General features: G+C 32.6%; 1 protein-coding gene across 1 annotated transcript in view; it reads right to left on the bottom strand.

Moving 5' to 3' along the window:
• The window catches only part of LOC117317080 (beta-1,3-glucan-binding protein-like), a 30,990-nt gene extending 19,716 nt beyond the window's left edge, over positions 1-11,274 (bottom strand). Inside the window, exons 1-2 of the mRNA XM_033871867.1 lie at positions 11,195-11,274; positions 1,102-1,172 (exon numbers count right to left, since the gene is read on the bottom strand). Of these exons, the coding sequence (XP_033727758.1) occupies positions 1,102-1,172; positions 11,195-11,243 (120 nt within the window). The 5' untranslated portion in view covers positions 11,244-11,274. The remainder of the gene's footprint in view (positions 1-1,101; positions 1,173-11,194) is intronic.
• Positions 11,275-14,383: the final 3,109 nt, after the last annotated feature.

Here is a 14,383-nt window from a genome sequence, read left to right as displayed (position 1 = left end):
TATAATTAAGGGTGTTTGGTATGATTAAGGATGTTTGGTATGATTAAGGATGTTTGGTATAATTAAGGATGTTTGGTATGATGAAGGGTGTTTGGTATTATTAAGGATGTTTGGTATGATTAGGGATATTTGGTATGATTAGGGATATTTGGTATGATTAAGGGTGTTTGGTATGTTTAAGGATGTTTGGTATAATTAGGGATGTTTGGTATGATTAAGGGTGTTTGGTATAATTAAGGGTGTTTGGTATGATTAAGGGTGTTTGGTATGATTAAGGATGTTTGGTATAATTAAGGGTGTTTGGTATGATTAAGGATGTTTGGTATGATTAAGGGTGTTTGGTATGATTAAGGGTGTTTGGTATGATTAAGGATGTTTGGTATAATTAGGGATCTTTGGTATGATTAAGGATGTTTGGTATGATTAAGGGCGGATGCTATGATTAAGGATGTTTGGTATGATTAGGGATGTTCGGTATGATTAAGGAAGTTTGGTATGATTAAGGATGTTTGGTATGATTAGGGATATTTAGTATGATTAGGGATATTTGGTATGATTAAGGAAGTTTGGTATGATTAAGGATGTTTGGTATGATTAGGGATATTTGGTATGATTAGGGATATTTGGTATGATTAAGGAAGTTTGGTATGATTAAGGATGTTTGGTATGATTAGGGATATTTGGTATGATTAGGGATTTTTGGTATGATTAGGGATATTTGGTATGATTAAGGGCGGATGCTATGATTAGGGATGTTTGGTATGATTAGGGATGTTCGGTATGATTAAGGACAGATGCTATGATTAAGGATGTTTGGTACGATTAAGGGTGTTTGGTATTAGTAAGGATAGATGCTATCATTAAGATTGTTTGCTATAATTGAGGATACATGCTATGATTGAGAATCGATGTCATAATTAAGGATGTATGCTATAATGAAGGACGGATGCTGTTTTATGGATGTTTATACTGTACGTTAATCTTCGTAAAGCGTGTTATAAGTATGGATATTTTTTATCAATATAATAACTTTACCTTTTACTAGACAAAAGAAGATATTTAGAAGTCAGTGTACATTGATGACACTTAAGGATAACTTACCCCGCCACCCCAGGCTGTCACGTCGACCTTATAGTTACCGGCATTCCAGGAGTTAAAATCGTCACGGAAAGCTACAATAGAAAACATGAATTAACATACAGGTAAGGTATATATAGGTGTGGTATATATAGGTGAGGTATATATAGGTATGGTATATATAGGTATGGTATATATAGGTATGGTATATATAGGTGAGGTATATACATGTATGGTATATATAGGTGAGGTATATATAGGTGTGGTATATATAGGTGTGGTATATATAGGTGTGGTTTATATAGGTACGGTATATATAGGTATGGTATATATAGGTATGGTATATACAGGTATGGTATATATAGGTATGGTATATATAGGTATGGTATATACAGGTATGGTATATATAGGTATGGTATATATAGGTATGGTATATATAGGTATGGTATATACAGGTGTGGTATATATAGGTATGGTATATTTAGGTATGGTATGTATAGGTATGGTATATATAGGTATGGTATATATAGGTGTGGTATATATAGGTATGGTATATATAGGTATGGTATATATAGGTATGATGTATACAGGTATGGTATATATAGGTGTGGTATATATAGGTATGATATATATAGGTGAGGTATATATAGGTATGGTATATATAGGTGTGGTATATATAGGTGAGGTATATACAGGTATGGTATATATAGGTGTGGTATATACAGGTATGGTATATATAGGTATGTATATATAGGTATGGTATGTACAGGTATGGTATATATAGGTATGGTATATATAGGTATGGTATATATAGGTATGGTATATGGTATATATAGGTATGGTATATACAGGTATGGTATATATAGGTATGGTATATACAGGTATGGTATATATAGGTATGGTATATATAGGTATGGTATATATAGGCATGGTATATACAGGTATGGTATATATAGGTGAGGTATATACATGTATGGTATATATAGGTATGGTATATATATATATGTAGGTATGGTATATATTGGTATGTTATATACAGGTATGGTATATACAGGTATGGTATATACAGGTATGGTATATATAGGTATGGTATATATAGGTATCGTATATACAAGTATGGTATATATAGGTATGGTATATACAGGTATGGTATATATAGGTATGGTATATATACAGTTGAGTGTAGACTAAAGGTTACACCCAAGTGCACTCCGAGTGCACTCCATTTGGACTTGGAGTGCACTCCGTTTGGACTCCAGGTAAACTTGGAGTGCACTCCAAGTGGACTCCGAGTCTACCTGGAGTCCTATAAGACACCATGCGTACCCCAGTTCTATAATCAGACTATATCTATATATATTAATACTTTGATGCTTTTAATATAATTTACATATAAATAAATGGATTTTTACAAATTACTTTTGTTCTGTTAATATTACTATTAACATTTGTTTAGTCTACTAGGAATATTTCTTTTATTGTTAATACATGGTAATAATGCCTTCATGTTAAATTTATATTTATTAAGATCCATAAAAGACAGTTATACAATTTATGCTATAATCAGGTTTCTATGAAAGTTAATTACTTATTATTTCATATTTCATTAAGATGTAAGTAAATTGTATTTCATTTTATTAAGGAATTGAAAATTATTTCAATTAGAATATTTATTACTGTACATATATCATGACTGTTCAGGAAGTTTAGATAATATATCTATATTATGTTATTGAAAGTTTACAGTATTTAATGAATTATGTGTTTTTTAATAAGACATTCTCTACATACATGTACTCAATTCAGGCACGTAATTATGAAATAAACAATACATCATGTATATTAATCATTTTAGTTTCATTAGAAAAATATACATTTACAACTGTACATATTTACGAGCATTACCTAGTTAAATTAATGTTCTGACATAACGTACACACAAGTATGTAGTTCTAGACTACCCATAATAAATGACAGTATCTGTTTAATTGCTATTATTATTGGTCATGCATGACCGACTCTGGCCTGACACCCCTGATAACTGTGCCAGGTGAGTTTTAGGAGCCAGCTACAGGTACTGTCCTGAGTTCACAGAGAAATACCTGTGTCAATTTAGTCACTGTATGGCTTCAAATGATGAAGCTGTGCAAAGCAGGGTCACAGTGTTATAACCTCAGGCCAATTAACAGAACAGTAAGATTATCTCCTGACTTGAAGGAAAGGATTGTAGCTCTCCATTTGAGAGGCCTTAATCAGACCAAAATTACATGTATAAACGAAATACCAGTGTAATTAAGGTGGAAATGTCAAGATAAGTAGTAAAACCATTAACAAATTGGTTAACATGTTTAAGAAGACCAACTCTATTGAAATGAAGTCATTCTATACTGAAATTAGAAAGTAAAAATAAGCTGTTTCTTATATTTTATTACATTGTAATCTGTCTAAACCATAAGTCATTGAGACCAAACGTATTGGCTGGTTTATGCAGGTGTCCGGTATGTAGAGGTACAATGTTGAATGATATAAGTTCAAAAAAATTAATGCAAATCAAATTAAGAAATGATGCAGTTCTTATCTTGTTATATTCAAAAATATAAAGACATTGCTTTAAAAAATTAATTGTAAAGAAAGAGGCTAAAGTAAAAAAAAAAAAAAAAAAACTCAGTGTAATTCCAAATGGTATAATGAATGTAAATTCACCTTTTCCCAAACCAACCTATAGCCTTAAACCCGTAATTAGTACACATTGTTCTCATCCAGGAAATAAGATTATAGAGCCTGAGGTAAAATTTGCCTAAGGGCAGTTGGACACGGCAACCTATGTACCATTTACCTGTAAAACTGACCTGTTGGAACTACATCGTTTTCTATTCCCATTCAGTCAATATCTATCATGATATGTGTCACTCTATCATTATATGTAACAGATACAGTTCATGAATGTACAGTGGTTGTTCAAGTCAATTATAAAATCATAAAGTTAAATGTTCAAACTTTAAAAAAAAAATGACATAAGGCCAGCAGCAGTTGGTGTATGGAATGTTTGATAAGTAAATATTTACCTGGAAGTTGGGGGGGGGGGGGGGGGGGGGGGGGGGGGGGAGGGGGAGATTGTATCTTATATAACTGTTAAAAGAACTCCATTTATGACCAGGATTTACTACATTGTATCTTATATAACTGTTAAAAGAACTCCATTTATGACCAGGATTTATGAGGCAGGTATAACAAAACAAAGTTGGTTTACCAAATGGAAATTTAAGTCTGATGTTAAACTGTAAATCAATATTAGACATTGGATCCGGAATATGCTATCATGGTGATAAAAATATAAACTGTTGGAAGTAGAGTATTTGAAATATTAAAAACAGTAGTACTTTGAGTACAAGATAGTTCCAGTACACATTCAGACTCTACATTTTAAGAGACCACAAACAACTTAGGGGGGATTGTATATATCTTATATAACTGTTAAAAGAACTCCATGTATGACTTGGATTTAATGAGGCAGGTATAACCAAAACAAAAAAAAGTTGGGTTTACCAAATAGAAATGTAAGTCAATCTGATGTTAAACTGTAAATCAAAATTAGACATTAGATCCGGAATATGCTATCAAGGTGATAAAAAAAACCAACAACTTTCTTTTTTATTGTATGTTAAGATAAATATAAACTGTTGGAAGAAAAGTATTTGAAATATATATAAAACGGTACTTAGTACTTCGAGTACAAGTTATGTCCAGTACACAATCAAACTCTACATTTTGAGAGATAACAAACTGCCAATTTTCTACTAATTGACGTGGCTTGTTAAAACTCTTCAAATCAAAGGAATGCTATCATACATTTTTCAATGAAGTGCCAGATCTATTCATTTTATATAGGTTTAACTAATAGAAAAAATCAATTATATAAGATGCTGTTAGTTAACCAACGAAAAATGAACCATCAAAATAATAAGATGATATATATACAAAGATAAAACAGTAACACATATCTTATTGTTACATGTTTAAGGAGTCTAAATGTATAAGAGTATACATCTATCTATAAACATTATGTATATATGTACTTGGTTACAGGTACATGCGATACATGTGGACCCAGGTAGGATTGGGGCCTGATAGGACTCCAGGTAAACTTCGAGTGCACTCGGAGTGCACTCCAAGTTTACCTGGAGTCCAAACGGAGTGCACTCGGAGTCCAAACGGAGTGCACTCGGAGTGCACTTTGTGTAACCTTTAGTCTACACTCAACTGTAGGTATGGTATATATAGGTATGGTATATACAGGTATGGTATATACAGGTATGGTATATATAGGTATGGTATATATAGGTATGGTATATACAGGTATGGTATATACAGGTATGATATTTATAGGTATGGTATATATAGGTATGGTATTTACAGGTATGGTATATATAGGTGAGGTATATACATGTATGGTATATATAGGTATGGTATATATAGGTATGGTATATATAGGTGAGGTATATATAGGTATGGTATATACAGGTATGGTATATATAGGTATGGTATATATACATGTAGGTATGGTATATATAGGTATGGTATATACAGGTATGGTATATACAGGTATGGTATATATAGGTATGGTATATACAGGTATAGTATATATAGGTATGGTATATACAGGTACGGTATATATAGGTATGGTATATATAGGTGTGGTATATATACATATAGGTATGGTATATATAGGTACGGTATATACAGGTATTGTATATACAGGTATGGTATATATGATTGATAGACGATGTATACGTCCAGTATGATTGATAGGTGATGTATACGTCCAGTATGATTGATAGGTGATGTATACCTCCAGTATGACTGATAGGTGATGTATATGTCAGTATGATTGATAGGTGATGTATACGTCCAGTATGATTGATAGAAGATGTATACGTCCAGTATGATTGATAGGTGATGTATACGTCCAGTATGATTGATAGGTGATGTATACGTCCAGTATGATTGATAGACGATGTATACGTCCAGTATGATTGATAGGTGATGTATACGTCCAGTATGATTGATAGACGATGTATACGTCCAGTATGATTGATAGGTGATGTATACGTCCAGTATGATTGATAGAAGATGTATATGTCCAGTATTATTGATAGGTGATGTATATGTCCAGTATGATTGATAGACGATGTATACGTCCAGTATGATTGATAGGTGATGTATATGTCCAGTATGATTGATAGGTGATGTATATGTCTTTTATCTTTGATAGGTGATGTATATGTCCAGTATGATTGATAGGTGATGTATACGTCCAGTATGATTGATAGAAGATGTATATGTCCAGTATGATTGATAGGTGATGTATATGTCCAGTATGATTGATAGACGATGTATATGTCCAGTATGATTGATAGGTGATGTATATGTCCAGTATGATTGATAGGTGATGTATATGTCCAGTATGATTGATAGGTGATGTATACGTCCAGTATGATTGATAGACGATGTATATGTCCAGTATGATTGATAGGTGATGTATACATCCAGTATGATTGATAGAAGATGTATATGTCCAGTATTATTGATAGGTGATGTATACGTCCAGTATGATTGATAGGTGATGTATACCTCCAGTATGATTGATAGGTGATGTATACGTCCAGTATGATTGATAGGTGATGTATATGTCAGTATGATTGATAGACGATGTATATGTCAGTATGATTGATAGGTGATGTATATGTCCAGTATGATTGATAGGTGATGTATATGTCCAATATGATTGATAGGTGATGTATATGTCCAGTATGATTGATGGGTGATGTATACGTCCAGTATGATTGATAGGTGATGTATACGTCCAGTATGATTGATAGGTGATGTATATGTCCAGTATGATTGATAGACGATGTATATGTCCAGTATTATTGATAGGTGATGTATATGTCCAGTATGATTGATAGACGATGTATACGTCCAGTATGATTGATAGAAGATGTATATATCCAGTATGATTGATAGGTGATGTATATGTCCAGTATGATCGATAGACGATGTATATGTCCAGTATGATTGATAGGTGATGTATATGTCCAGTATGATTGATAGGTGATGTATATGTCCAGTATGATCGATAGACGATGTATACGTCCAGTATGATTGATAGGTGATGTGTATGTCCAGTATGATTGATAGGTGATGTATACGTCCAGTATGATTGATAGGTGATGTATATGTCCAGTATGATCGATAGACGATGTGTATGTCCAGTATGATTGATAGGTGATGTATACGTCCAGTATGATTGATAGGTGATGTATATGTCAGTATGATTGATAGGTGATGTGTATGTCCAGTATGATTGATAGGTGATGTATATGTCCAGTATGATTGATAGGTGATGTATATATCCAGTATGACTGATAGGTGATGTATACGTCCAGTATGATTGATAGGTGATGTATATGTCAGTATGATTGATAGGTGATGTGTATGTCCAGTATGATTGATAGGTGATGTATATGTCCAGTATGATTGATAGACGATGTATACGTCCAGTATGATTGATAGGTGATGTATATGTCGAGTATGATTGATAGGTGATGTATACGTCCAGTATGATTGATAGGTGATGTATATGTTAGTATGATTGATAGGTGATGTGTATGTCCAGTATGATTGATAGGTGATGTATACGTCCAGTATGATTGATAGGTGATGTATACGTCCAGTATGATTGATAGACGATGTATATGTCAGTATGATTGATAGACGATGTATATGTCAGTATGATTGATAGGTGATGTATACGTCCAGTATGGTTGATAGAAGATGTATACGTCCAGTATGATTGATAGGTGATGTATATGTCCAGTATGATTGATAGGTGATGTATATGTCCAGTATGATTGATAGGTGATGTATATGTCCAGTATGATTGATAGGTGTATATGTCCAGTATGATTGATAGGTGATGTATATGTCGAGTATGATTGATAGGTGATGTATATGTCAGTATGATTGATAGGTGATGTGTATGTCCAGTATGATTGATAGGTGATGTATATGTCGAGTATGATTGATAGGTGATGTATGTGTCCAGTATGATTGATAGGTGATGTATATATCAGTATGATTGATAGGTGATGTGTATGTCCAGTATGATTGATAGACGATGTATATGTCAGTATGATTGATAGGTGATGTATACGTCCAGTATGATTGATGGACGATGTACACGTCCAGTATGATTGATAGAAGATGTATATGTCCAGTATTATTGATAGACGATGTATACGTCCAGTATGATTGATAGGTGATGTATACGTCCAGTATGATTGATAGAAGATGTATACGTCCAGTATGATTGATAGGTGATGTATACGTCCAGTATGATTGATAGGTGATGTATACGTCCAGTATGATTGATAGGTGATGTATATGTCCAGTATGATTGATAGACGATGTATATGTCCAGTATGATTGATAGGTGATGTATATGTCCAGTATGATTGATAGGTGATGTATATGTCCAGTATGATTGATAGGTGATGTATATGTCAGTATGATTGATAGAAGATGTATATGTCCAGTATTATTGATAGACGATGTATACGTCCAGTATGATTGATAGGTGATGTATACGTCCAGTATGATTGATAGGTGATGTATACATCCAGTACGATTGATAGAAGATGTATACGTCCAGTATGATTGATAGGTGATGTATACGTCCAGCATGATTGATAGACGATGTATACGTCCAGTATGATTGATAGACGATGTATATGTCCAGTATGATTGATAGGTGATGTATATGTCTTTTATCTTTGATAGGGTTTAGGGTTATGTTAGGTTTAGGGTTTAGGGTTAGGTTAGGGTTAGGGTTAGGGTTTAGGGACGTTGAATACGCCCACTTGGTTAGGGTTAGGGTTAGGGTTAGGTTAGGGTTAGGGTTTAAGGACGTAGAATAAATCCATTGGTAGCCTTATGTTCTATTCACATGACTTAAAACTAGGTTATCTATGTCTACAATAGACTTCTACACAAAGCAGTATTCGATGTGAGATTAATGACACTGAAAACAGACAAATAAATATATGAATAAATAAATAAATAAATAAAAAGAAAACATATAAACCATTTATAATATTGTACTTACTATAAGATGATAAATTTATCATATATCAATGTTGCATATCTATATAAGGTAGCTTAAAATGAAATTCTATTATAGAAAATTTATTACATAACTCGAGTACATTTAAATTCTATTTCATTTTTCTTGATGTTGTGTAGGGTTAAAAATAGTCTTGTCACAAGTAAACTGTTTTCAGAAGTACTCAGTAATATAATATGTTCTCAGATTCAGAGCCTAAAGAAGTTCTCGGCAGAACTCAGAGCTAGTTTTAAAAAGGAATTGGAATATAGAAAACGTGTCAGTATAGAAAACGTGTCAGTATAGAAAACGTGTCAGTATAGAAAACGTGTCAGTATAGAAAACGTGTCAGTATAGAAAACGTGCGAGTATAGAAAACGTGCGAGTATAGAAAACGTGCGAGTATAGAAAACGTGCGAGTATAGAAAACGCGCTTCATTATTATCTAATCATTAGTACTGCCTAATAACTGATGTTACCATTTCTTCTAAAAAGTGTGGTAATGATTACCTCAGAGAGGAATGATTGTAAAAGAAAAGTCATCTAAAAAGACAATCAATCTGTGTGTTAATAAGTATAAGGTATATATCTAAATCAAACTCTGACGTATTCTCAATTGATTTTGTGTACTTTAGGGGTGCGCCAAGGCGATATCCTATCTCAGTTATTATTTTCCATTTTTCTTAACGATTAAGAAGATATTATTGAGTCACATGATTGTAAAGGTTTGTCTTATATAAGTTACAATTAAAAAAATAATTAAATTTATATTTGAAATGGTATGTAATGCTATATTACTATATTACAATCAGACCCTGCTGATTATTTTCGAAAGCAGCTAATACATTTTTGAAATCAATAACAGCAATACCTGCTTTTGATTTTTGAAAAGAAAAGAATTCTTGGTGAATTTTCCAAATACGGTGAAAATAATCTTACAGAAATAACCAATGAAGTATCTTGGGATTTATTTTACTTAAACTGTTTAAACACAATTTAATATCAAAACACTATATAAAAAGGTGTTAAAGCAATGTATGGTACAATTGTTATATGCAGAGATCATAATTTGTCTATAGATTGTCAACTTGACATATTTGATAAAGCTATCAAACCTATTGATTTATATGGATGTGAAGTTTGGCGTTTCTATAACTATACCATGTTGTACTGTGTTGAATAAATGTAATATGTGTATAAGTCGCTGCCACACCATCATTACACCACTGAAACGTTCTTTTTAAGAATGTGGAAGTGGCTAAGTGGTATTAACTGCGGATATTTCTGGCTAGGCGATTAGGTGGGCAGATCATGAGTTCGATTTAAGGCACGATCGTGTCATAAAATCATCATTTGTGTAACTACCCCATATATATTTAAGAAGGATTTAGTAATTATCTCCAAACATTTTTTTAGATATAAATTAAAGAATAATTTCAAAATCGTTTTCACGTTTTTGATGGTTCTTTCAAAATCTCGCAACCTTTTTTTAAGGAAAATTCGCATGAATCTTTCGTAGTCAAAAATGAATTACAACCGAAGATTACACGTTCCAAGCCCTCTCCCAATATAAATTGTATACTTAAGTTAAGTGCCTGTGATACAGAAAACCGTGACAGGTTGAACACTATTTTGTACATTGATTACACAAACAGAATATCATTCTGACGTCATTATTTGGACAATTACTTTACTTCGTGAACATGAAATGGGACAATAAATGAAACTTGACTTTGACCTCAAAAAGTTCATTTAAAAACCTGTCATAACAATACTTTTTTAGTAATATAATAATTAACATTTTTTAATTTGGTTTGACGTTTCATGTAAAATGCCTGGAAATGCTAATATTTTTGCTCACCAAGCCTCGCAAAGATATAAACTTCTAAAAAAGAAAGGATTAATTTAATAAAATCTCAAATAAAACAAAAACTAGTTTACGTAACAATACGATACCTGTGACGGCCAGAAATGGCAGCAGAACCAGGGACAGGAGACGATCCATGACTACACCTGTCTCTATCGTCACGTGCCTTATAAAGCCAGAGATAAGGCCTTATCGGTGAACTTGTTCGCCATTATCTAGTGTTCAGACTATCTCTAAAACAGACGTCATTATCGTGTAAAATTATACATTCTATTATTTTTTTACCTGTAAACAGTAGTTTGTTATAGACTAAATAGGTAATTATTAAGCCAGGTAATAATTAAGTCAGGTAATTATTAAGTCAGGTAATAATTAAGTCAGGTAATTATCAAGTCAGGTAATTATTAAGTCAGGTAATTATTAAGCCAGGTAATTATTAAGTCAGGTAATAATTAAGTCAGGTAATTATCAAGTCAGGTAATTATTAAGTCAGGTAATAATTAAGTCAAGTAATTATTAAGTCAGGTAATGATTAAGTCAGGTAATTATTACGTCAGGTAATTATTAAGTCAGGTAATAATTAAGTCAGGTAATTATCAAGTCAGGTAATTATTAAGTCAGGTAATTATTAAGCCAGGTAATTATTAAGTCAGGTAATAATTAAGTCAGGTAATGATTAAGTCAGTAAATGATTAAGTCAGGTAATTATCAAGTCAGGTAATAATTACGTCAGGTAATAATTAAGTCAGGTAATACTTAAGTCAGGTAATAATTAAGTCAGGTAATTATCAAGTCAGGTAATTATTAAGTCAGGTAATAATTAAATCAGGTAATAATTAAGTCAGGTAATTATTAAGTCAGGTAATTATTAAGTCAGGTAATTATCAAGTCAGGTAATTATCAAGTCAGGTAATGATTAAGTCAGGTAATTATCAAGTCAGGTAATAATTACGTCAGGTAATAATTAAGTCAGGTAATACTTAAGTCAGGTAATACTTAAGTCAGGTAATTATCAAGTCAGGTAATTATTAAGTCAGGTAATAATTAAATCAAGTAATTATTAAGTCAGGTAATGATTAAGTCAGGTAATTATTACGTCAGGTAATTATTAAGTCAGGTAATTATTAAGTCAGGTAATAATTAAGTCAGGTAATTATTAAGTCAGGTAATTATTAAGTCAGGTAATAATTAAGTCAGGTAATGATTAAGTCAGGTAATTATTACGTCAGTAAATAGGCAGTTTCCTCAAGAAATAGAGCAGGCTCGTAGAAGTCTGTCCCCAAAAATTAAGCAATTCCGCGAGAGAGGCGATCACGTTAAAATGGTGCGCGATGTACTATATGTAAACAGACGTCCCTACGAAGAAAGTAGATCACCGACACCGCAGTCTACAGGAAACGTCCAGTGTACGCGTGATGTGTATGAAACACCCAATCGACGTCGGTGTCCAAAACGAGGCCGTTTTGACTCCACCCCTGAAAATCGCTAGGGACGCGAGGGGAACAGCACGAGCTCTAAGACTAGCCCCCAATTAAAGTGTTTAAAGGTACTTTCGCTCAACTGTTGCGGAATTAAACGCAGACTGAATTATCCTGAATTTCAAAACTTAGTTACACAGTATGATTTGATATGTTTCCAAGAAACTAAAACTGATGATATTGATGTACTGGAACTAGAGGGTTATGAATTTGTCATGAAAAACAGAACAAAATATAGTAAAAAAAGGTCGGGAGGAATTGTATTAGGTTATAAATCTGAGATGAAGCAGTATTTACATTTACATGAAAATGAAAGTAGCTTTGTTTCATGGATTGAATTGTCAAAAAATGTGATAAGCCTAGATAAAAATCTTATTGTTGGTATAGTATACATCCCACCGGAAAATTCAAAGTACAGTAGTAGAGATGCTTTTAACAGTATTGAAACGGAAATGCATGATTTAATGAATTCAGAAAGCTATGTGCTACTAGTTGGAGACTTTCATGCTAGAACCGCCGGTACAGAAAATGATTCTTATAATTTTAAGATGAAAATGATGTTGATTTTTTCCCTCAGTCTTTGATCTTGAAACTATAGGAGTGAACAAACACAGAAACACTTCAGACAATACCATAAATCCGTTTGGAAAACTACTACTGGAAATGTGTCGAGGAAATAACTTACATATAGTAAATGGTCGTATAGGCGACGCCACAACTGGAAATCTAACATGTAAAAGTACATGCGTAGTTGACTATTTTATCTCTAGCTATAATATTTTACAACATATATCAAATATGTCTGTCGGAGATGTAGATATACTATTATCAGATGTACATTCACCTATTACATTGTCTATCCAACCACATGTACCTATAGATTATTCATCAACTGAAAACAATGTTTACCCAGAGGTTCTTAAACATGGGATAACACTAAAAAGGCCGAGTTTGTTAATGCCATATGTGTGGAAAAAATCAACAGCATGATAGAACATCTAGATATATTACAACAATAACGTGATGTCACAGCAGCATCGGTAAATGAAATAGTGGAAAAAATGAATTCGATGTTTGTAGATGCTGCTGCTGCTGTATTCGGAACATTCACTCTGAAGAAGAATATTACTTAACTAATTAAGGATGATAAAGCATGGTTTTCAAAAGAATGTAAACAGGCACGGAAAAAATATAGAAGAAGTAAAAATTACTTTAACAGATGTGAAACTGAGAATGCGAGATTATGTATGACACATAACAGGAAAACATACAAGACGATTTTGAACAAAGATTTAAGTAAATATAGGAAAAATATACAAAAAAAATTGAACAATATGAAGTCAAAAAATCCGAAAGATTACTGGAAAATAATTAACAGTACTAAAAGAAAACAAAACAATATTAGCACTGAAACCCTCTTCAATTTTTTCCGTGACCTAATTAATAGCTCACCCACTATCAGCTCAGAGACCATGCACGATTTGGAAAACGAAATCGACAATACTGGTTTACAACAAATTAATGTAAAACTTAATGAGACAATAACTATTGAAGAAATAGAAAAATGCATAAAACTTTAAAAAAATAACAAAACAAGCGGCGATGATCAGGTTAAGAATGAATATATCAAAGCTACTAAAGAGATCATGTTACCATTATATGTAAAACTTTTCAATATTGTATTTCCAACAGGAGTCGTCCCTAGTTGTTGGGTCGAAGGTAATATTATCCCCATCTTCAAAAATAAAGGCTCCGAATCTGATCCTAAAAACTACCGCCCCATCACCATTCTGAGCTGTG

The sequence above is a fragment of the Pecten maximus genome, chromosome 18, assembly GCF_902652985.1.
Source record: "Pecten maximus chromosome 18, xPecMax1.1, whole genome shotgun sequence".
NCBI lineage: Eukaryota > Metazoa > Mollusca > Bivalvia > Pectinida > Pectinidae > Pecten > Pecten maximus.
This window is presented reverse-complemented; position numbering and strand designations above follow the sequence as displayed.